General features: G+C 48.1%; 1 protein-coding gene across 1 annotated transcript in view; it reads right to left on the bottom strand.

Moving 5' to 3' along the window:
- The window catches only part of GNAS (GNAS complex locus), a 263,534-nt gene extending 250,940 nt beyond the window's left edge, over positions 1-12,594 (bottom strand). The window contains exon 1 of the mRNA XM_054045876.1: positions 12,195-12,594. Within this exon, the coding sequence (XP_053901851.1) occupies positions 12,195-12,435 (241 nt within the window). The 5' untranslated portion in view covers positions 12,436-12,594. The remainder of the gene's footprint in view (positions 1-12,194) is intronic.
- Positions 12,595-21,664: the final 9,070 nt, after the last annotated feature.

The raw sequence follows: 21,664 nt of genomic DNA on the forward strand, positions 1-21,664 counted from the left end.
CATTATGAAAGGGATAGATAGTAAGACAGAAAATATCATATTGCCTCTATCTAAATCCGTGGTATGCCCACATCCTAAATACTGTGTGCAGATGTGGTCGCCCAATCTCAAAAAAGATATATTGGAATTGGAAAAAGTTCAGAAAAGGGCGACAAAAATTATTAGGGGTATGGAACAGTTTCCATATGAGGAGAGATTAATAAGATTGGGACTTTTTAGCTTGGAAAAAAGAGATGACCTATGTTAAGTTGACTTACAGCCACCACCATAATTACAGTGGCGGCTGATGTCCACACTACCCTCCTTCTGTCGGTGGTGCCAGTCCTCACCACAGACTGAAGAGAAGCAGTGTGGGGGCTGAGAGCCAGGGCTCCCAGCTCCGAGCCCAGCTGTCCCCTCAGTGAGTCTCTGGGCAGCAGCCCAGCTGGGAGCAGGGAGCCCGGCTGTAGCTGCCCCTCTTTCTTGTCAATTTCACGGCTCCACCCTGGAGCCGTGAAATTGACAAGACAGCCAACAAACAGCTGATGTAAGCACACCAACATAAGCCCTCGCTTCTCATGGAGGTGGAGTTATTATGTTGGTGTAGGAGCCCACTTACATCGGCAGGAGCAAGACTGTAGTATGTACATGGACATAGTTAGGTCAACATAAGGTGGAGCTTGTCTCCATTACAGAGCTAAATTGGTGCTGCTGCAGTTGATGGAGCTGCATAGATTTAGTGGGTCTAGTGAAGATGCTCTCCCACCGATTTCTGTACTCCACCTTAATGAGAGGCGGAAGCAAGGTCGGTGGAAGAGCGTCTCCCGTTGATATAGTGTAGTGTGGAACCTGTGGTAAGAAGATCTAGGCTGTGTCGACTTGAGTTACACTACTAATGTAACTCAAATTGTGTAGCTTAAAATCGACCACCAGCTGTAGCGTAAAATAGGCCTTAGGAAGGTAGACTGGGCTTAAGTCTAAATTTCTCCCTAGAAAGCATGGTCTGAAATCGGTGACCTGCTCATTAATCCTCCTTTTGTGTGTTTGCTCTGCAACACAAAGGAAGCTCAGAAAGGTCTAAGGGCTCAGACAAACGGCTGGTCTTCACTACGGGGAGATAGACACTGCTGCAATCGATACAGCAGGGGTCGATTTAGTGGATCTAGTGAAGACCCGCTAAAATCAACAGCAGAGTGCATTCCGGTCGACCCCGGTACTCCACCTCTCCGAGAAGAGTAAAGGAAGTCTACTGGAGAGCATCTCCCTTCAACGCAGCGCAATGAAGACACTGGAGTAAGTCGACCTAAGCTATATCAACTCCAGAACTCGGGTCAATTTATCTGATAGTAAAGACAAGCCCGAAGGAGTGTGTTAACACACCCACACACCTTCTCTCTCTCTCTCTCCTTTCCTCCCCTCTCTCCCCCCCCCCCCCCAATAGTCTTAACATCTCTGGAAGCACTTATTGCATAGCCTCTCAAACTCTTTCCATGGAGAGTTTCATGCTGGATGTTTAGCACCTTTTGTCATAATGTAATTGTTAGTTGATAGATAGAGAGAACTTAGTACCGCCTAAGCTGCACCGCTACGTGGCCGCCTATTAAGCGCTGCATAGGTGCTCAGGGCTGCGGCGGGGAGAGATGCCTCTCCCCAAGCCCCAGACCTGCTGCGGCATGCCTCCCCCGGCCCAGAACTGCTGCAGCCGGGGGACAGGCGCCCCTCCCCTGGCCCCGACCCAGTCCGGCCTGGACCTGCCATGGCTGGGGGAGAGGCTCCCCTCCCCCCCAGCCCAGGTGCTGCTGCAGGGGAGTCCTCTCTCCCCACTGTAGCCATGGGGAGCCCCACTGCATCCCAACCCCCCCACCCCAGAGCCCGCACCCCCAGCCGGAGCCCTCACCGCGCAACCCTCTGCCACAGCCCTGAGCCCCCTCCCACACTCCAAACCCCTTGGCCCCACCCCACCACATGGGTGGGAAAAATTAGAGGGAACACTGCCACCTATAAGTTGCCCAGCACTTTCCATTGTCAAACTAGGTTTAAATTTTCCATTCCAGCTGACCTGTTGAGGCTGATTTTTTTTTTTTTTTTTTTTTTGTAATTCTGTTAAAAATAGTTAAATTGTTTTCAAGAATGAGATTAAGGGAAAAAAAGACACTGTCTTGCCCACTGTTAAAAAATTTGTGCAACCATTTCATTGAGAAGCTCTAGCACCTCCATGCTTTGGAATAGGGACCTGAAATTTGGCTGGGGCACTGGGTCTGTGGTCAGCTACATGCGTTTTGCCACTCTTGTGAAAATATACCCAACTTGGGCTAAAAGTTACATGCCCCTGAAAAAATCACCATTTGCACATGCTCAGTAAAGGTTTGTTAGAGGCCGGTAGCTAAATTCTCCAACCATTCTCTGGGGACTGACCATGTTCCTTCCCCACACAGTTCCTGCATGCCCCTTACAATGTGCTCCAGTCCCACAGAGCACACTGAGCATACTATCACAATCAGTAACTAGTTCGCTCATTTGGGTGAGGTCTGTGCTCTTGATTGAAATGGCCCAACCCTGCTGATCACGCATGGTGAGGTGTGTGTCATTGTCATTCCTTCGGTCTACTTAAAAAAAAAAAAAAAGTTACATACAAAAAACATCATTAAGAATGTCTCAAAAATTAGGATTGCCAGAGTTAAGGTTAGCTGTGCAACCCTAATTCAGCTCTTTGGTGTGTCTGTGTTATGATACAGTCTTTAATTACAGGATCACATACTATGTGTTTCCATAGGATCCCAGCCTTATTCAGGGCCCAGGATATATGGTACTCAAGGAAGGAATCAGAGTTGTGTAGTATATGACACTGTTGTCTGTATGATCTCTGCCTCATATAGGCTCGGATCCGGCAAACACTTACACACGCACTTAACTTGACTATTGTGAACAGTCCGCCCCCAAAAATCATTGGGACTGCTCATGAGGGTAAAGAGCATGCATAAGTATTTGCAGGATTGAGACCGGTTATGTTATAGAGCTAGAGAACAGGAGCAGCTAACAGGGAGGGAGTTTTTAAGAGAGGAAGTGGGAGAACTAGATACATCTGATTAACATTCTCTAAATTTAAGGCAATAAACCATCCCTCTCCATAGAAACAAAACAGAGAAAGAAAACTCAACATAAAAAGCTGCAGGAGTAAAAGAGAGAATGCAGGCAGAAGTCCAGCAACAGAGTGGGGGGCTATCCAGTTTATTGCACTGAATGCATCATGTACGATTACGTGCCTTATGGGGGGGGTATGGCATATGTGTTCATTCAGGGCAAAGAACTCTTGGCCCTCAGAGACCAAGTACGGGCTCTGGAGACCAGAATGGCTGAACTGGAGAGCTAAGGAAGACAGAGAGGTACATAGAAGAGACTTTCCAACCCACCATAGAGTGGTCCCACCCCCAAACTGACAGCCTCCGAGGAGGAGGATGAAAGTCTCAAGAAAGGAGAACATCAAAGTGGAGTGGAGGGAAACGATCCCATAGTTGGGACCCTCCCACCAGATGATGTCATGGTATCCTCTCACACTGAAGATACCTCTCCAGGGGAGGGAACTCTAGTTATTAGGAAGAGACAGGTAATAATAATGGTGGAGTTGATCATTAGAAACATAGATAGCTGGGTTTGTGATGATTGGGAGAACCACATGGTGAATTGCCTGCTGGGTGCAGAGGTGGAAGATCTCTTGAGATATCTAGACAGGGTTATGTGTAGTACTGGGGAGGAGCCAGTGGTCATGATACATGATACCAGGGTACAAAACAATGTGGCATTGCTGCTGATCCCTGTCATACCCCTTTGTCTGTATCCTTTGTGCAATCCGCTTGCAGATGTTCACATTTCCATGGCTGGTCTGTAGCTCTGCTTGCACAGACTCGTCTCCTCAGAGGCCCAGGAGATCCTACCCAAGGTAGGAACACATCCAGCGCATGGAGCTGGCATGGTGAGTTGCAAACTACAGGGTGAGCTGCTAGATGTGTTTCCCGAGGTGGGCAGTCAGGAAAAGACATTTCAAAAACATGCCGGGGTTTTAAAATGGTGTGTATGTGACTTCCAGTCTCTGTGACCCCATGGCAGTGGAGTTGAAGGTAGTGACCAGAGCGGCCACTGTTGCAGGGAATGGGACATTGTGGGACAGCTGTCAGGGTCAACCCAGGTCCTGCAGTGTTTATCCTCTCAATATGTCAACCTCAGTAGTTTAACCATGGCTCTGCACCATTCAGGAAGGTGATTTTACTGTGCAGCTGCAACAGGGTGCTTATGTCAACCAGAGACAAAATTGAGTGAGCAAGCTGACTTATATCAACCTAACTTTGTAGTGTAGGCCAGGCCTTAGATACTGGAACATCTATTCAGTGGCAAATATGGGTAAATGAAAATATTTGTTAACAACATGATGACTTCAGGCCTAATGCAAAGCCCACTCAAGTCAATGGAAAGATACCAACTGATTTTGAGAGGCATTGGATTAGGGTGACCAGATGTCCCGTTTTTATAGAGAGAGTCCCGTTTTGGGGGACTTTTTCTTATATAGGCACCTATTACCCCTCACCCCATCCCATTTTTTCCACAGCTGCTCTCTGATCACCCTACATTGGATCAAACCTCCAGATAGAAGTTGTTACTGTGACGGGTTGGATCACAGAAACCCCCTTGGGAGCTGCCACCTGATGTGCAAAGACTACCCCTGCTCCTGTTTTCCCTGCCAGCTCAGGACTCCAGCACCCTGTCTTGCTGAGCCAGACACTCCCGTCTGCCCCAACACAGACCCAGGGTCTGAATCATTTGTCCCAAAGCTGCAAGTTTACCTGAAAACAGCTCACAGAAGTGTGTTTGTCTCTAGCTCTCAGATGCCCAACTCCCAATGGGGTGTAAACCCAGATAAATCCGTTTACCCTGCATAAAGCTTATGCAGGGCAAACTCATAAATTGTTCGCCCTCTATAACACTGATAGAGAGATATGCACAGTTGTTTGCTCCCCCAGGTAATAATACATACTCTGAGTATATTACTAAATAAACAGTGATTTTATTAAATACAGACAGTAGGATTTAAGTGGTTCCAAGTAGTAACAGACAGAACAAAGTAAGTCACCAAGCAAAATAAAATAAAATGCGCAAATCTATGCCTAATCAAACTGAATACAGATAATCTCACCCTCAGAGATGCTTCAGTAAGTTTTTTGACAGACTGGACACCTTCCAGGCCTGGGCACAATTCTTTCCCCTGGTACAGCTCTTGTTGCAGCTCAGGTGATAGCTAAGGGATTCTTCATGATGGCTCCTCTCTCCCCTTGTTCTCTTCCACCCTTTTATATATTTTTTGCATAAGGCGGGAACCTTTTGTCCCTCTGGGTTTCCACCCCCCTCACTGGAAAAGCACCAGGTTAAAGATGGATTCCAGTTCAGGTGACATGATCACATGTCACTGCAAGACTTCATTACTTACTTGCCAGCACATACATATACAGGAAGACTCACAGGTAAACACAGCCATCTGCAGACAATGGGAGTCATCAAGATTCCAAACCATCCTTAATGGCCCACACTTTACATAATTACAATAGGCCCTCAGAGTTATGTTTTATATTTCTAGTTTTAGATACAAGAGTGGTACATTTCTACAAATCGGATGATCACACTCATTAGATTATGAGCTTTGTAATGATACCTTACAAGAGACCTTTTGCATGAAGCATATCCCAGTTACGTTATGTTCACTTTTTACCATATTTTTCTAAAACTATCCCAGTTACATTATATTCACTTATCATCATGTTTTTATAAAACCATATAGACTGCACAACGTCACAGTTATTATTAAGGCCTCAATCCTGCAATTTACAATGTGAAGTCAGACCGCTATCCCCATGTAGAGCTCCACTCACGTCAGGCTTCTGCGCTAGTGCTGCAAGTTGCAGGATCAGGGCCTAGATCAGTAACAGAACATTAACACTTTAATAAGCTTTAAAAAAAATGTTCTCTCGACTTTAGATTTTGCTACAGTCCTGAAGTGGTTTGCCGATTTCAAAATTTAGTAATTTATTTGCTAAAGAGAAACAAAAAATAAGTTAAACTCAAAGTATTTCTAAAAAGGGTCCACTTAGCATTATTAGAACACAGTAAGTAACAGTTTACATGGAAATTCAACCAACCAACCAAATCAAACACTGTCCTCAAAGAGTGAATGCTGTAATTTAGGAAGGACACAATGTATTAGTTACACATTACAAAGATTTTTGATCCCTGTTTTATGAGCAAGTGCTCCATGTATATAAAACACACACACACACACTTGTGTTATAAAACAAAACAAACACAAGAAACAAAGTTTTCTGTCCCTTCCATTCTTGCTTTTCTTCCTGGGGAAGCTGATTATTCTCTCCACTGTGCTCCTGACTACCTCTCAAAATACACATTTTTGAAGGTAAATGCTGGTGCTAATATAATCTTGACAGCAGATAAGAATCACATGGAACATAGCTCTTGCAAACAGTAAATATTTAGCACTGGAAAAATACACCAGTGGTTTAAACAGACCTATCATATCCCAGTTTTGCTAAAAAATAAAGGTAATTTTGCTAACGCCCATTTATCAGCTCCTAGATATACCACATTGACTCCTCTCCATAAATACCACGGATTAGATCAAACAGGATAAAATAACAGTTCTTTAATTGTAATTTAAGATGACAAGCCATGAAGCAAAGACTCAAACTCTGAACACTTCACAGGAACTTCTAAACCTGCTTGGAATAACCAGAAAAATCCAGCCTCTACATGTAATTGTTTATTTCCCTTTTTAAAATCACCTCTTAACCCTTTTGATTTCCCAACAATGCAGCTGTACTATCTAGCCCCTCCTTGAATAACACAACCTGACTGTTACAATAAATGCGCCAATAGAAGAACACTTCTGTGAATCAAGAACAGGAGTACGTGTGGCACCTTACGGTATGTCTACACTACGAAATTAGTTCGAATTTATAGAAGCCGGTTTTATTGAAATCGGTTGTATACAGCCGATTGTGTATGTCCACACAATAAAATGCTCTAGGTGCTCTAGTCGGCAGACCGCGTCCACAGTACGAGGCTAGCGTTGACTTCCGGAGCATTGCACTATGGGTAGCTATCCCACAGCTATCCCACAGTTCCCGCAGTCTCCGCCGCCCCTTGGAATTCTGGGTTGAGATCCCAATGCCCGGATGATGCAAAACAGTGTCGCGGGCGGTTCTGGGTACATGTCGTCAGGCCCCTCCCTCCCCCGTCACAGCAACGGCAGACAATAGATTCGCGCCTTTTTACCTGGGTTACCTGGGTTACCTGTGCAGACAACATGGAGCCCGCTCAGCACAGCTGAGCTCACCGTCACCATATGTCCTCTGGGTGCCGGCAGACGTGGGACTGCATTGCTACACAGCAGCAGCTGCTAACTGCCTTTTGGCAGTAGACGGTGTAGCATGAGTGATAGCCGTGGGGCTGGCAGCCGTAGGGCTGCATTGCACCAGCCCCTTCCAGGCGATGGTATATTATGACTGGTACCCGTCGTCGTCGTACTGGAGTGGCTGTCAATCATGGCCACCTGGGCAGACATGCTACTGTCTCGATGATGACGGTTACCAGTCATAATGTACTATTTTCTGCCAATTGCCCAATATTGTCTGCTAAGCACCCAGAAGAGGCCGAGGGCGATGCTGGGTGCTGGCGGACGTGGGGCTGGCAGACATGGGGCTGCATTGCTACACAGCAGCAGCCCCTTGCCTTTTGGCAGATGATGGTATATTATGATTGGTACCCATCATCATCATACTGGTATGGCTGTCACTCATGCTGCAGCGTCGGCTGCCACCTTAAGATGTAAAAAATAGATTTATTCTGTGTTCATTTGCTTCCCCTTCCTCCGTGAAATCAACGGCCTGCTAAGCCCAGGGTTTCCAGTTTAATCTTTGGGGGGACCATTCTGTGTGACAGTTGTTTGTGTTTCTCCCTGTTCCTGTACCTGTACGCCATGTCGTCACTTGGCCCTCCCTCCCTCCCTCCCGCCCTCCTTCTCCTGGTCCATCAGATACTACTTTCGCGCCTTTTTTCTGACCAGGCGCCATAGCTAGCACTGGGATCATGGAGCCCGCTCAGATCACCGCGGCAATTATGAGCACTATGAACACCACGCGCATTGTCCTGGAGTATATGCAGAGCCAGAACATGCCAAGGCGAAACCCGGACCAGGCGAGGAGGCGATTGCAGCACGGCGACGAGAGTGATGAGGAAATTGACATGGCCATAGACCTCTCACAAGGCACAGGCCCCAGCAATGTGGAAATCATGGTGTCACTGGGGCAGGTTGATACCGTGGAACGCCGATTCTGGGCCCGGGAAACAAGCACAGACTGGTGGGATCGCATCGTGCTGCAGGTATGGGACGATTCCCAGTGGCTGCGAAACTTTCGCATGCGTAAGGCCACTTTCATGGAACTTTGTGACTTGCTTTCCCCTGCCCTGAAGCGCCAGAATACCAAGATGAGAGCAGCCCTCACAGTTGAGAAGCGAGTGGCGATAGCCCTGTGGAAGCTTGCAACGCCAGACAGCTACCGGTCAGTCGGGAATCAATTTGGAGTGGGCAAATCTACGGTGGGGGCTGCTGTGATCCAATTTGCCAGGGCAATGAAAGACCTGGTGATAGCAAGGGTAGTGACTCTGGGCAACGTGCAGTCAATAGTGGATGGTTTTGCTGAAATGGGATTCCCAAACTGTGGCGGGGCCATAGACGGAACCCATATCCCTATCTTGTCACCGGAGCACCAAGCCACCGACTACGTAAACCGCAAGGGGTACTTTTCAATGCTGCTGCAAGCCCTGGTGGATCACAAGGGACGTTTCACCAACATCAACGTGGGATGGCCGGGAAAGGTACATGATGCTCGCGTCTTCAGGAACTCTGCTCTGTTTCGAAAGCTGGAGGAAGGGACTTTCTTCCCGGACCAGAAAGTGACCATTGGGGATGTTGAAATGCCTATCGTGATCCTTGGGGACCCAGCCTACCCCTTAATGCCATGGCTCATGAAGCCGTACACAGGCAGCCTGGACAGGAGTCAGGACCTGTTCAACTACAGGCTGAGCAAGTGCCGAATGGTGGTGGAATGTGCATTTGGACGTTTAAAAGCGCGCTGGCGCAGCTTACTGACTCGCTCAGACCTCAGCGAAAAGAATATCCCTATTGTTATTGCTGCTTGCTGTGCGCTCCACAATATCTGTGAGAGTAAGGGGGAGACCTTTATGGCGGGGTGGGAGGTTGAGGCAACTCGCCTGGCCGCTGATTACGCGCAGCCAGACACCAGGGCGGTTAGAGGAGCACAGCAGGGCGCGGTGCGCATCAGAGAAGCTTTGAAAACGAGTTTTGTGACTGGCCAGGCTACTGTGTGAAACTTCTGTTTGTTTCTCCTTGATGAACCCTCCAACCCCCCCCCCCCGACCCGGTTCACTCTACTTCCCTGTAAACCAACCACCCCACCCCACCCTCCCCTCCCCCTTGCAGAGGCAATAAAGTCATTGTTTTTTCACATTCATGCATTCTTTATTAGTTCCTTACAGAGGTAGGGGGATAATTGCCAAGGTAGCCTGGGATGGGTGGGGGAGGAGGGATGGAAAAGGACACACTGCATTTTAAAACTTTAACTCTTATTGAAGGCCAGCCTTCTGATGCTTTGGCGATCATCTGGGGTGGAGTGACTGGGTGGACGGAGGCCCCCCCACCGTGTTCTTGGGCGTCTGGGTGAGGAGGCTATGGAACTTGGGGAGGAGGGCTGTTGGTTACACAGGGGCTGTAGCGGCGGTCTCTGCTCCTGCTGCCTTTCCTGCAACTCAATCATACGCTCGAGCATATCACTTTGATGCTCCAGCAGACGGAGCATTGCCTCTTGCCGTCTGTCTGCAAGCTGACGCCACCTATCGTCTTCAGCCCGCCACTTGCTCTGTTCTTCCCGCGATTCAGCCCGCCACCTCTCCTCTCGTTCATATTGGGCTTTTCTCATCTCCGTCATTGACTGCCTCCACGCATTCTGCTGTGCTCTATCAGCCTGGGCGGACATCTGCAGCTCCGTGAACATCTCGTCCCTCGTCTTACGTTTTCTCTTTCTAATGTTCACGAGCCTCTGCGAAGGAGAAACATTTGCAGCTGGTGGAGGAGAAGGGAGAGGTGGTTAAAAAGGACACATTTTAGGGAACAATGGGTACACTCTTTCATTACAAGGTCGCATATTTCGGCTTGCAGGCAGCCATCGTAGGCCACAGTGTTTTGGCTTTTTTAACCTTCTTAACATGCGGGAAAGGTTGCAAACAGCAGCGCATTTCCCATATCAAGGATGAATTGGGTTGTCCATTTAAAATGGGGTTTCAATGTAAAAGGAGGGGGCTGCGGTTTCCCGGTTAACATGCGGCACAAACACAAGTAAACCACCCCCCCCCCACACACACACACACGATTCTCTGGGATGATCACTTCACCCCTCCCCCCCACCGCGTGGTTAACAGCGGGGAACATTTCTGGTCAGAAGAGCAGGAACGGGCGCCTCTGAATGTCCCCCTTAATAAAATCACCCCATTTCAACCAGGAGAGCTTTCTGGAGATGTCCCTGGAGGATTTCCGCCCCATCCCCATACACGTTAACAGACTTGCTTGCTTTTTTTTTGTAATGTTTACAAATATTTACAAAGTTACACTCACCAGAGGTCTCCTGTGTGCCCTGAGGGTCTTGGGTGAGTTCGGGGGTTACTGGTTCCAGGTCCAGGGTCACAAACATATCCTGGCTGTTGGGGAAACCGGTTTCTCCGCTTCCTTGCTGCTGTGAGCTACCTACAGTACCTCCATCGTCATCTTCCTCGTTCCCCGAACCGTCTTCCCTGTGTGTTTCTCCAGTGAGAGAGTCATAGCACACGGTTGGGGTAGTGGTGGCTGCACCCCCTAGGATCGCATGCAGCTCCGCGTAGTAGCGGCAAGTTTGCGGCTCTGCCCCGGACCTTCCGTTTGCTTCTCTGGCTTTGTGGTAGGCTTGCCTTAGCTCCTTAATTTTCACGCGGCACTGCTGTGTGTCCCTGTTATGGCCTCGGTCCTTCATGGCCTTGGAGATCTTTTCTAATACTTTTCCATTTCTTTTACTGCTACGGAGTTCAGCTATCACTGCTTCATCTCCCCATATGGCGAGCAGATCTCGTACCTCCCGTTCGGTCCATGCTGGAGCTCTTTTGCGATCCTGGGAGGACTCCATGACGGTTACCTGTGCTGATGAGCTCTGCGTGGTCACCTGTGCTCTCCACGCTGGGCAAACAGGAAATGAAATTCAAACCTTCGCGGGTCTTTTCCTGTCTACCTGGTCAGTGCATCTGAGTTGAGAGCGCTGTCCAGAGCGGTCACAATGAAGCACTGTGGGATAGCTCCCGGAGGCCAATAACATCGAATTCCGTCCACACTACCCCAATTCCGACCCGCAAAGGCTGGTTTTATCGCTAATCCCCTCGTCGGAGGTGGTGTAAAGAAACCGGTTTAAAGGGCCCTTTAATTCGAAAGAAAGGGCCTCGTTGTGTGGACGTGTCCAGGCTTAATTCGGTTTAACGCTGCTAAAGTCGACCTAAACCCGTAGTGTAGACCAGGCCTTAGAGACTAACAAATTTATTAAGGCATAAGCTTTCGTGAACTACAGCCCAAATCAACTCTCTGAATACCTGATTCATCATCAACTTTAACCTGTCAAACCACTTGGTGGGTCCAGCTGCTAGACTGCTTGTTCCCCTTACAGATCATCTGGATACCCTTGAAATAATGAACCCCACTACATGGCTCCAACTCCAAGCCACGGAGAGAAGCGTCCTGATCTCCAAGACGCTTTCCAGTCAGTAAGTAAAGTCTGAGCGTTTCAAACCAGACACAGGCAGCCGCCAACAAGAGACAGCCAGCCAGCCACCTCCCCCCCAGCGCATCTAAACAACAACAGTGTTTAAAGGAGGACAACAGAAGCTGCAAGTGACTTGCAAGCCCCCATTCGCCGCTAGCACACGCTGGGCTGCACCCCCCCGGGGGGGCTGGATACACACGCCGCTTGCCCAGGGACCTGCCCACGAAGTCAGGGGTCTCTGGCAGCGCGAACTCCCTTCACCAGCCCCGAACCCACGCAGCTCTCGCTCGCTCGCTCGCTCACCCAGCAAGAGCAGCCGGTGGGTCTGCTTGTACTCCCGCTTCTCGGCTTTCAGCGTCTTGTCGATGCTCTTGCTCCTTTTCTTGTCCGCCTTCTCCTTGGCGACCAGCTCTTCCCGGAGCCGGTGGAGCAGCTGGGGGTCCGCGTGCTCCAGCTGCCCAGCGTGCGGCTCCCCATCCCCGCCGTAGGCGATGGAGGGGTGGGCTCCGATCAGCCTGGCTCGCAGGCTGTAACACATCCCCATGGTGCCGAGCTGGAGGGTCCCGGTCTCTTGCCCTTTAACAAGCCCCAGGCATGTTCTCCAGCTGGGCGCCTCGGGATTCTCCCTCTGGCCTCTTAAGGTGGAACTGCTTCCCCTGGACTCAGGAGCACATTTTTCCCTCCCCCTTTTGGTTCATTTTTTTTTTCCTGTCCACACTCATAAGGGGAAATATACACGTGATCCAGACAGGGTTACCGTATTCTCCAGAAAACCCAGGCGGAGAAGATACTGTCCTTTTTTTTTTTTTTTTTTACAATGGCTTTGCCTGCTGTGGGTGGTGCTGGGTTGTGTAAGAAGTGTCCCACTGTCTCCTTCACCTCCTCCTCCATTAGCTAAACATCGGCCACTCTTGGCTTTGAGGTTGCTTGGGAATTGACTCCAAGGGCTGTTCGAAGCTGGACAATCCTACTGAGGGAGATTTAAAATAAATACGATGGCTAAGATTTGTAAATACCTCATGGAAACACAGGAAGCAAAATCATTTTTAACTGAGAAAGCTTCATCCAACTCAGGCACTTCAGAACCCTTCCTACTTTAAAGGGACACTGTCAGATTAAAATCGAGTATTTTTAAATAGCCCAAGAAAGGAGTTGTGGTTATCAGAACAGACCAGTACAAGTCTACCCAGAAGTGTGTATTATTTTATTGTGCTGGCTCAGGGGGGGAAAAAAATCCTAAACGAATGGACAGTTGAATCTCTGTCTTCTAATCAGCCTTGGCTTTTGATGAGTGATAATTTTTTGCATCTGTAGCAGTTCACTTATTGGATAATATAAAGGCAAGAATTATTTGAGGACAAATAGATCCCTGTCTTCAATGCATATTAGGGAGAAAGATAGATATTTATGGGTACTATCACTTTTCAGTGGAAGATTACATAGATTGGTAGCTTTCTCATCCTGTGTACCCCTTTTCTAGCCATGTACTGTCCCAAAACCCCCAAATGTATCAACAATAAATCCTATGCCCACTCCTCAACTGGTGTAAATCCATGTATAGGGTTACCATACGTCCAGATTTTCCCGGACATGTCCGGCTTTTTGGGCTCCAAATCCCCGTCCAGGGGGAAATCCCAAAAAGCCGGACATGTCCGGGAAAATCGGGACATGCGGGCCAGCGGTCGGCCGGCTTGGGGGCTGGCGGTCGGCCGGGCCGGGTCGGGGGCTGGCGGCTCGGGGGCCGGCAGTGCTGGGCGGGCCGACCCATGCTGGAGACGCACCTCCTCCCCCCCCTTACCTGCTTCAGGCTTCCCGCGAATCAAATATTCGCGGAAAGCAGGGGAGGGGGCGGAGTTGGGGAGGGGACTTTGGGGAAGGGGCGGAGTTGGGGCAGGGCTGGGGGCGGGGGCGGGGCCCCGTGGAGTGTCCTCCTTTAGGAGGCTCAAAATATGGTAACCCTATCCATGTACATTTGCAGTTCAGGATCTGGTCTGTTTTTTAGTGACAAGAATTTTAAAAATCAAATTTGTTGCATTTTTTTGCTGTTTCTTTACTCTTTGATTATTATTAGTTATTTGCATTGTGGTTACATCTGGAGGGGCCTAGTCTCATTATGCTAGGCACTACACAAACATACAACAGAGGGATGGTCCCCACCCCAAAAAGTTTTATATTATATGGCCCAATACTGTAATTCCTACTCATGTTATTCATCTCATTGAGGTCAGTGGGATGGCTTTGAATGAGTAAGAATTGGGCATTAGGGAGACATACTTCTTCCAGTTACTCTCCTATGTCAGGGCTTGTCAACATGAGTGATTTCCCTTCCCGCCCCCCCGCCCCACCCCAGATTAGGTTTGCATGCACAAACAGTTTTGGAATAGTTATTCTGAAATAATTGCATCCACATGTCTGGCTGTTACCTACTTCCCTCTGAATCAGTATATACACATGGTACTGAGTTTTTTCCAAAATAAGTGCTCAGAATTCTGACTAGGTCTCCACTGGTGCCTTGTCCTGCTGGTGAGCTCCATGCATGTTGGGATTTTTCTCACCGTGCATTGTGGTACAGCTACCACCTGCGAATTCAGGGACTTGGGGTCACAGTAGCAAATTCCTATGAATCCTCTGCTGGCATCCCATGATTTATCCACCTTTTGTGAATCAGGGCCATTTTCAAACTGCTGTCAGCCAGCACAGAAGGAACACAGCTGTGTGCCACGGTCCAGACATTCATTAATATACAGAGGTTGCTACACATGCATTAGCGATCATGCACCTCGATGGCTTTGGAAGCCAGCCACTGCGCTGCTGAGCTGATTTCGACAGAGGAGAAAGAAATTGAGCAGTTAATTGTGGAAAAAAAACTTGTCATAGAGAAGATTCATTCAAAGGAGAGCTGACATTGACTGCTGGGAAAAGGATAATGACAATGCCGCTCAGTATTTGGAGGATCAGACCCTTAGACTGGAAAGAGACTAGTCATTTTCACTTTCTGTTTCTCTTGATGCTCCATACATTATTTCCGGCAGCATCCATGCGCTAGGCACTGTACAAAACAAAGAAAATAATAATAGCAAGATTGCTGCAATGTGAACAATGCAAAGCAATTCTTAAAACAAAAACATTTTAATCCAAGGGCTGTTTTCCCTGATTCTGCATCTGAGTAACTTTATGCACTCGTGTGTATAACGGGAGATCCAGCCCAGGGCCTTTGAAGGGAACTTCAGGGGAGAGAAAAGCAGTTAGGGCTAGATTGACGCTTTGCTTTTAAAAGACATGTCATGCGATTGCACTGCCACAGAAAGAGAGGAAAAAAAAATTATGACTCAGAGGTACCCCTCAGAGTTCTAATTCCCCAGGAGATCCTCTGATGCACAAGTAGGGGGAACAGCATGTTCCATCAGCCCATTGCTATACACAGCACATTCCCTCCTCTGTGCTGTTAGCTCAGCCATTTGGCACAGGTGTGGTGGGCAAAGCCAAGAGTCAACCAGATCCCTGCTCTTCCCTATGCATCTCTGGTCCCTTCCTGTCCACTTGTGTGCTGTGGGGAACTATGACTCCATGGAATCAGCTCTTATCTCGGTGTTTGGGCTTCCTATCTGTGCAAGCCCTCCATGATCATGCAGGGTATGTGCCTGTGGGGGGGACTCAGCAGCATTGTCTTATGCTCTCTTCCCCTCTATACAGCCATATAAGGCTAGGTTACAGTTTAACGCTTAGGAAATAAGAAAATGTGATGGTAAAACCATAAAAATAGGCCGGGGGAGCCAAGGCCAGTGTAATACCTGAAACAAACTTTAACTGTTTTTTAAAAAACTGAACTAGATTTCAAGTAGGTGGAGTCCCTTTAAAAAAAAACCCACAGAAACATTTCTACAGATATTAAGTGCACGTGCCGGTTTCAGTGTTTGTTTTCATGTTGTTCTTATTTAGGTTTATACAGGGGTGAAAGTAACTTAAGGGACTTACCGATACACAGGACTGGGGTCCTGAACAATGGAGGGGGACCTCAGGTGGAAGGGGTGGGGCCTTTAAATTCCTGAGCCCCTTAAATTGCTGCCGCTACCCCAGAACTCCGGCAGCAATTTAAAGAGCCCGGGGCTCTGGCTGCAGTAGCGGTGGCAGGGAGCCCCAGCCCTGGGCCCTTTAAATCACCGCTGGAGCCCCATGGTAGTGGTAGCTGTGGTGGCAGCCGGGAGCCCTGGGGCTCTGGCGGTGATTTAAAGGGCCCAGGGCTCTGGCCACTGCCACTACCCTAGGGCTCCGGCAGCGGGGCTCTGGTGGTGATTTAAAGGGCCAGGGGCTCCAGCTGCTGCTGGGAGTCCAGGGCCCTTTTAAATTGCCGGCATGGTCGGCTGTGTACCGGCTCTTGCCAGTACGCCCTACTGTACCCGCTTACTTTCACCTCTGGGTTAATAGTTTAATGTGCTTTTATGAATTCCTGAGGGATGCATTTCTGGGCCTAAGTAATGAGAGAGCTGGTCTTCATGATAGTTTCACTATCCAGGAATGGAAATACTATGAGAAGACACAAACTTGCAAAACCCGCACTCTCTCTCTCAGGCTTTCTTGAGTCCCTGCAGAACCAGATGCATAGCCCTGTCTGAAGTTAGTTTTCATTAAAAAAAAAGAAAATTTGGGGGTTATCTATACTTGCTTCCAGTGTCCCTTTACGAACTGACTTCTCTGGGAGCTGGCATTATGATGAATAGGACAAAGGTAAATTTGCAACTAACCCACAAGTGTGGGTTTCTGGAACTCCAGAGCAGGCCACACCCATGTCTTGGGGATGTTGCTCATTTCAAACTGAAGTTTACCTCCATCCGACAACGTTTTCTCGCTTTTGTTACAGTAGATAATTTAAGGCCAGATGATCCCACCTTTACTCACTCTGAGTAGTACTTTACTCCATGAGTAGTCCCACGGCAGTCAATGGGACTACTCCCAGAGTAAGGTACCACTCATCATCAGCAGGTGAGGGGCAGAATCTAACTCTGCTATTTGTTTCCTCCTGTTTATTATAATGTACCTAAACAATGCTCTAGATGCCCATTCAGTGCTCTGGTGCCTGGATATTACCGTATTTGGTGCCTTGTAAATACCAGAGAGAGATTAGATAGCTATACAAACTACTGCACAGCAGAAAAATTCACCACAGCTATGCGGCCATGACCCCAAAATTGTAGAAACAGTTATTCTGTGCTGCAGAAGTGAATCAACCCCACGTCCTACTGAGGTGTTTGCACCACTAGTTTTCTGTGTCCCTCATTGTGATGTCTTTCCCCCGGGACTGAACTTCTGTCTGTCTCATTCGTATACTCAAGTGAAAGAAATGTAAGCTGCTGAGGGAATATAAAGGCCAGGCAAGTGGATTTGAGGAGTATTATTAATAGTTCTTTCCCCCCACCCCAACCCCATCTGTGGCTTTTGGAGAGGCACTAGAACAAGAGTAAGGTTATATTTAGAGCTGAGATGATTCTTTGAGGCACACTATGTTACAAAAGTCAGTGCGCTGCCGCTGCCTGAAAAAGGAACAAGAGCCCTTGACTGGCCATGGGGGGGGGGGGAGGGGGAGGGCAAACTAAAAGGACAGAACAGAAGGCAGCATTCAGCTAAAGAATCAGATCCCCCAGGGCTTCAGAAGGACAAATATTATCAGCTTTGTGTGATGCACAACAATGAGACTTTGAAATGTTAGGATTAGCTGGGTTGGCTGCAATTCAAATTTGGAAACCTTTCCAAAGATGAGTTCTTCCCAAGTGTGTTTAACAACTGGCTTGAATGGCATTTTACCCGGCATGCAACACCCATTCTTACTGCAACGAGCCTTATGAAAAACCAAACCCTCCCAAACTATCGGTAAAGGTGTTAGCTGGCTATTTAAAACTCAGACACACTAGCCACTCCTTGCCCTCTGCCCACACCCAGTCTTTAAATTCCTAGAACAAACATGACAGCACCATACTAAAACAGCAGGTGGAGTTAGATACAGGTATCTGGTAAGAAAAGGAGATATAAGAGCAGCTTGAAATGAAAATGTGTATATATTGGTCTACTCCTGGCTACCATCCATGCCTATAGTTACTGTATAACTGAATTCATTAAACTTCCTCAATCACTGTGTCTTCTCACTATACTGATCAGCATTTCTGGACTGTTTATTGGCCACCGGCCTATTCAGATGGCAAAACTTTTACTGAATTCAGTGGCAGCATGATAGGGTCTTAGTTTTCTATTTCACAGTTAGGTGTATTACAAAGATATTGATTAATTCTGAAAGTCACACAGGTCTGAATAATACCAGATGATCAAAGTATCTTTTATTACATATGGGCATGAATATCATAGGGGCATTTACACAGTGGGATGGAATTTGGCCACAAAAGCAGAGGTTTAATCGCAGTTTACACAAAATGCACTGACAGGTTTCCAAAGAGTTCTACCTCAGTTCTCCATGTTAATGTCATGGTTGTGCACACGTACTGGCTAACCGCCTAGGTCCTTGCAGTCAGTATGTGTGCTCAGATGTGCAACTCTGTGCTTAATTTCTTTGAAAAACTCCTTAAAGGGAGTACTAATATATCATATTCACTTCCTACGCACATTAAAGAGATCTGGGACAAGAGGCAAGACATTGCTAAACTCCTACTACGATATGTTAACAGCTGTTTTTCCAGAGAGCAGTTTGACAGTGCATAAGTGTGAAATACTGTTAAAAAACCCAAAAACAAAAATAATCACCCAGGATGTTGATTGTGTCCTGTAATAATAATTATACCTACCTCCTAAACAGTACTTTTCATCAGTAGATCTCAAAACACTTCACAAAGGAGGTAAGCATCATTATTTCCATTTTACAGATGGGGAAGTGGAGGCATAGGAAGGTGACTTACACGAGGCCAACCTGTTGGAGACACGGACATGGGCAGTCAGACCTCACAGCTAGAGCAGCAGTTAGTAGCCAGGAATGGAGCCAGACTCGAAGGCAGGGGTCAGAGCCAAAGTCAGAAATTGGAGCTGAGGGTCAGAGCCAGGTTACCTGGAGCAAGGCAAGTCTGAGTCCAAGGCAGGGGACTATCACAGCCATGAACAAATTCCTTAAGCAGCCATTAAACAACTGTCAGGCAGCCTAATACAGGCCAGCTATACTTACAGGCTGCCAAGAGACAGGCTTATAGGCTGTCGGCCAGGGGTGGGCAAACTATGGCCGGGGAGCCACATCCAGCCCTCCAGACGTTTTAATCCGACCCTCGAGCTCCCGCCGGGGAGCGGGGTCTGGGGCTTGCCCCACTCTGGCGCTCCAGCCAGGGAGTGGGGTGGGGGCTTGCTCCACTCCGTGGAGCTCCCAGAAGCAGTGACATGTCCCCCCTCTGGCTCCTATGCGTAGGGGCAGCTAGGGGACTCCGCACGTAGCCCCCGCCCCGAGCACCACCACCGCAGCTCCCATTGGCCAGGAACTGCGGCCAATGGGAGCAGCAGGGTGGCGCCTGCGGACAGGGCAGTCCGCAGAGCCGCCTGGCCATGCATAGGAGCCGGAGTGGGGACATGCTGCTGCTTCTGGGAGCTGCTTGAGGTAAGCGCCGCCCAGAGTCTGCACCTTGACGCCCTGCGCCCCAACCCCCTGCCCCAATCCCCCTCCTGCCCTCCGAACCCCTCGGTCCCAACCTGGAGCACCCTCCTGCACCCCAAACTCCTCATCCCCAGCCCCACTCTAGAGCCCACTCCCCCACCAGAGCCCTCACGCCCGCACCCCACCCCCCTGCCTGCACCCCAGAGCCCCCTCCCACACCCTGAACTCTTCATTTCTGGCCCCACCCCAGAGCCCGCACCTCTAGCTGGAGCCATCACCTCCATCCCAATTTCATGAGCATTCATGGCCCGCCATATAATTTCCATACCCAGATGTGGCCTTCAGGCCAAAACGTTTGCCCATCCCTGCTTCCTGACACAACCAGCTAGCTAGGGGCTCAGCTGGGACTAGAACCCAATTCGCCTGAATCTCAGGCTAGTGCACTATTCACTCGCCCCTGTGTTAGGAGCAGTACAGAGTACCTGGGGCCACTCTGGTTCAAGAATTCCTCCCTCAGCTGCTGGGCACATAGACGTGGCATGCCTACTGATCCATCCCACAAGGGGATACAGTTTGCTACTCCTCCATGGCCCCTCCCCACCGCCCTCTGACCGATGCACAGAGCAGAGGTGAACTGAGACCCTGCCATTTTCCCATACCCAGGGAGGGGAGCAGTTCCAGCATGGGACTGTGATTCTGTCTAGACTTTATATTTATGCAAGTTGCGCAAAGGGCAGAAAATTCCTTATACTCTCTGCTCACAGCTCACTATGTCCCTGCATAAGGGCCAGGCAGAATCTGGTTCCCATGTTCCAGTCACTGTGGTATCTTGGGACAACATCCAATTTGTTTCAAGTTGTACTGGGGTTGGAGTACAACATCACAAAATACATTTGAAGTAGTAAGGGTCTAAGTTGCCCTCAGACACATGCACAGGGCTCTCTTTGAAGTCAATAGAAATTGGGTCCACACACATCTTAGAGCAGGATTTGGTCCTTGGGATGGAGAAAATCAAAGAAACATTGCAAGGGAGTGGGATCCGATTCACCTTCATTTAAAGCAACAAGAGAATGTGATTTGGGTTAACATTTCGTATTTTGAGCATGAGGCTAGGAGTCAGGAAGACCTGGGCTGTAATCCTGCCTGCTACCAGTGACTGTGTGACCTCATGCAAGTCACCTCCGTTCTCTGTGCTTCAGCCTGCACTGTCTATAAAATGGGGTTAACGATACTCAACATGCAGTGATGCTCTGATGCTTAGTCATTAATATTTTAAAGCACTTAATGCTCTTTGCAAGGAAGGTGCTATATAAAGTATATCATTATAGGGACCAATTCTGACAGGCTTACTTACATTGAACAGTATTGTACTCCAGAAGTAATTATATTTGGCTATTTTCACGTGTAGATCTCAAAATGCTTTACAGCCGAGGGTAAGGAGCATTATGCCCAGAAACCAAGGCAGAGAGTTGAGTGACCTGCTCAAGCCCACACAAGCGGGTTAGTGGGAGAGGAGGGAATAGAAAACAGATCACCTGCTTTTTAGCTTGGTGCCTTGTCCACCAGACCACATTGCCTTAATTGTCCCATTGAGTTCAGTGAGACTACTTGAGGAAGAAGTTTCCTATGTGGTATATGGAAGAGAAGCAGAATCAGGCCCATAGTAAATAAAAGGGATGATGGATAAAATTTTTAGAAGTACCAAAATAACATAGGCTCTTAAATTCCCTCAATCTACAGGATTTAGGGTCCTAAGAGATTTAGGCACTTTTGAAAATGTCACCCTGTGTATTTATATTAAATATAATACCATTAATATTAGCTGGAAACCATCATTGGTATATCAGAATTCTGTTTACTAAATCATTGGACTTTAAGGACCGGGTCCTCAGTCCCTATTCTGGCTGCTTTGCATTGCTGAGGTAACCTAGAGATTAAAGAAAATGAGTGGTATAATTGGGAGAAAAATCATCTAGGGCTATAGACTAGACTGTGTTTCTTTCACTTTATTCAGAATAGCATTAAGGTAGGTTAGAGCGGTTTTGGCTTCAGTATGGTACAACATTCATTTACTTCCCTACATTCTTTTAGCTCTTGCAGGTATTTCTACTTCCAACACACAGACATTTAAAACAGGGCACTCTAACCGTCAAAGGACATTGAGCTTCTGTATTCCTTCCTCCCTTAGGGTGTCCTC

Source organism: Malaclemys terrapin, chromosome 12, assembly GCF_027887155.1.
Source record: "Malaclemys terrapin pileata isolate rMalTer1 chromosome 12, rMalTer1.hap1, whole genome shotgun sequence".
In the NCBI taxonomy this organism is placed as follows: domain Eukaryota; kingdom Metazoa; phylum Chordata; order Testudines; family Emydidae; genus Malaclemys; species Malaclemys terrapin.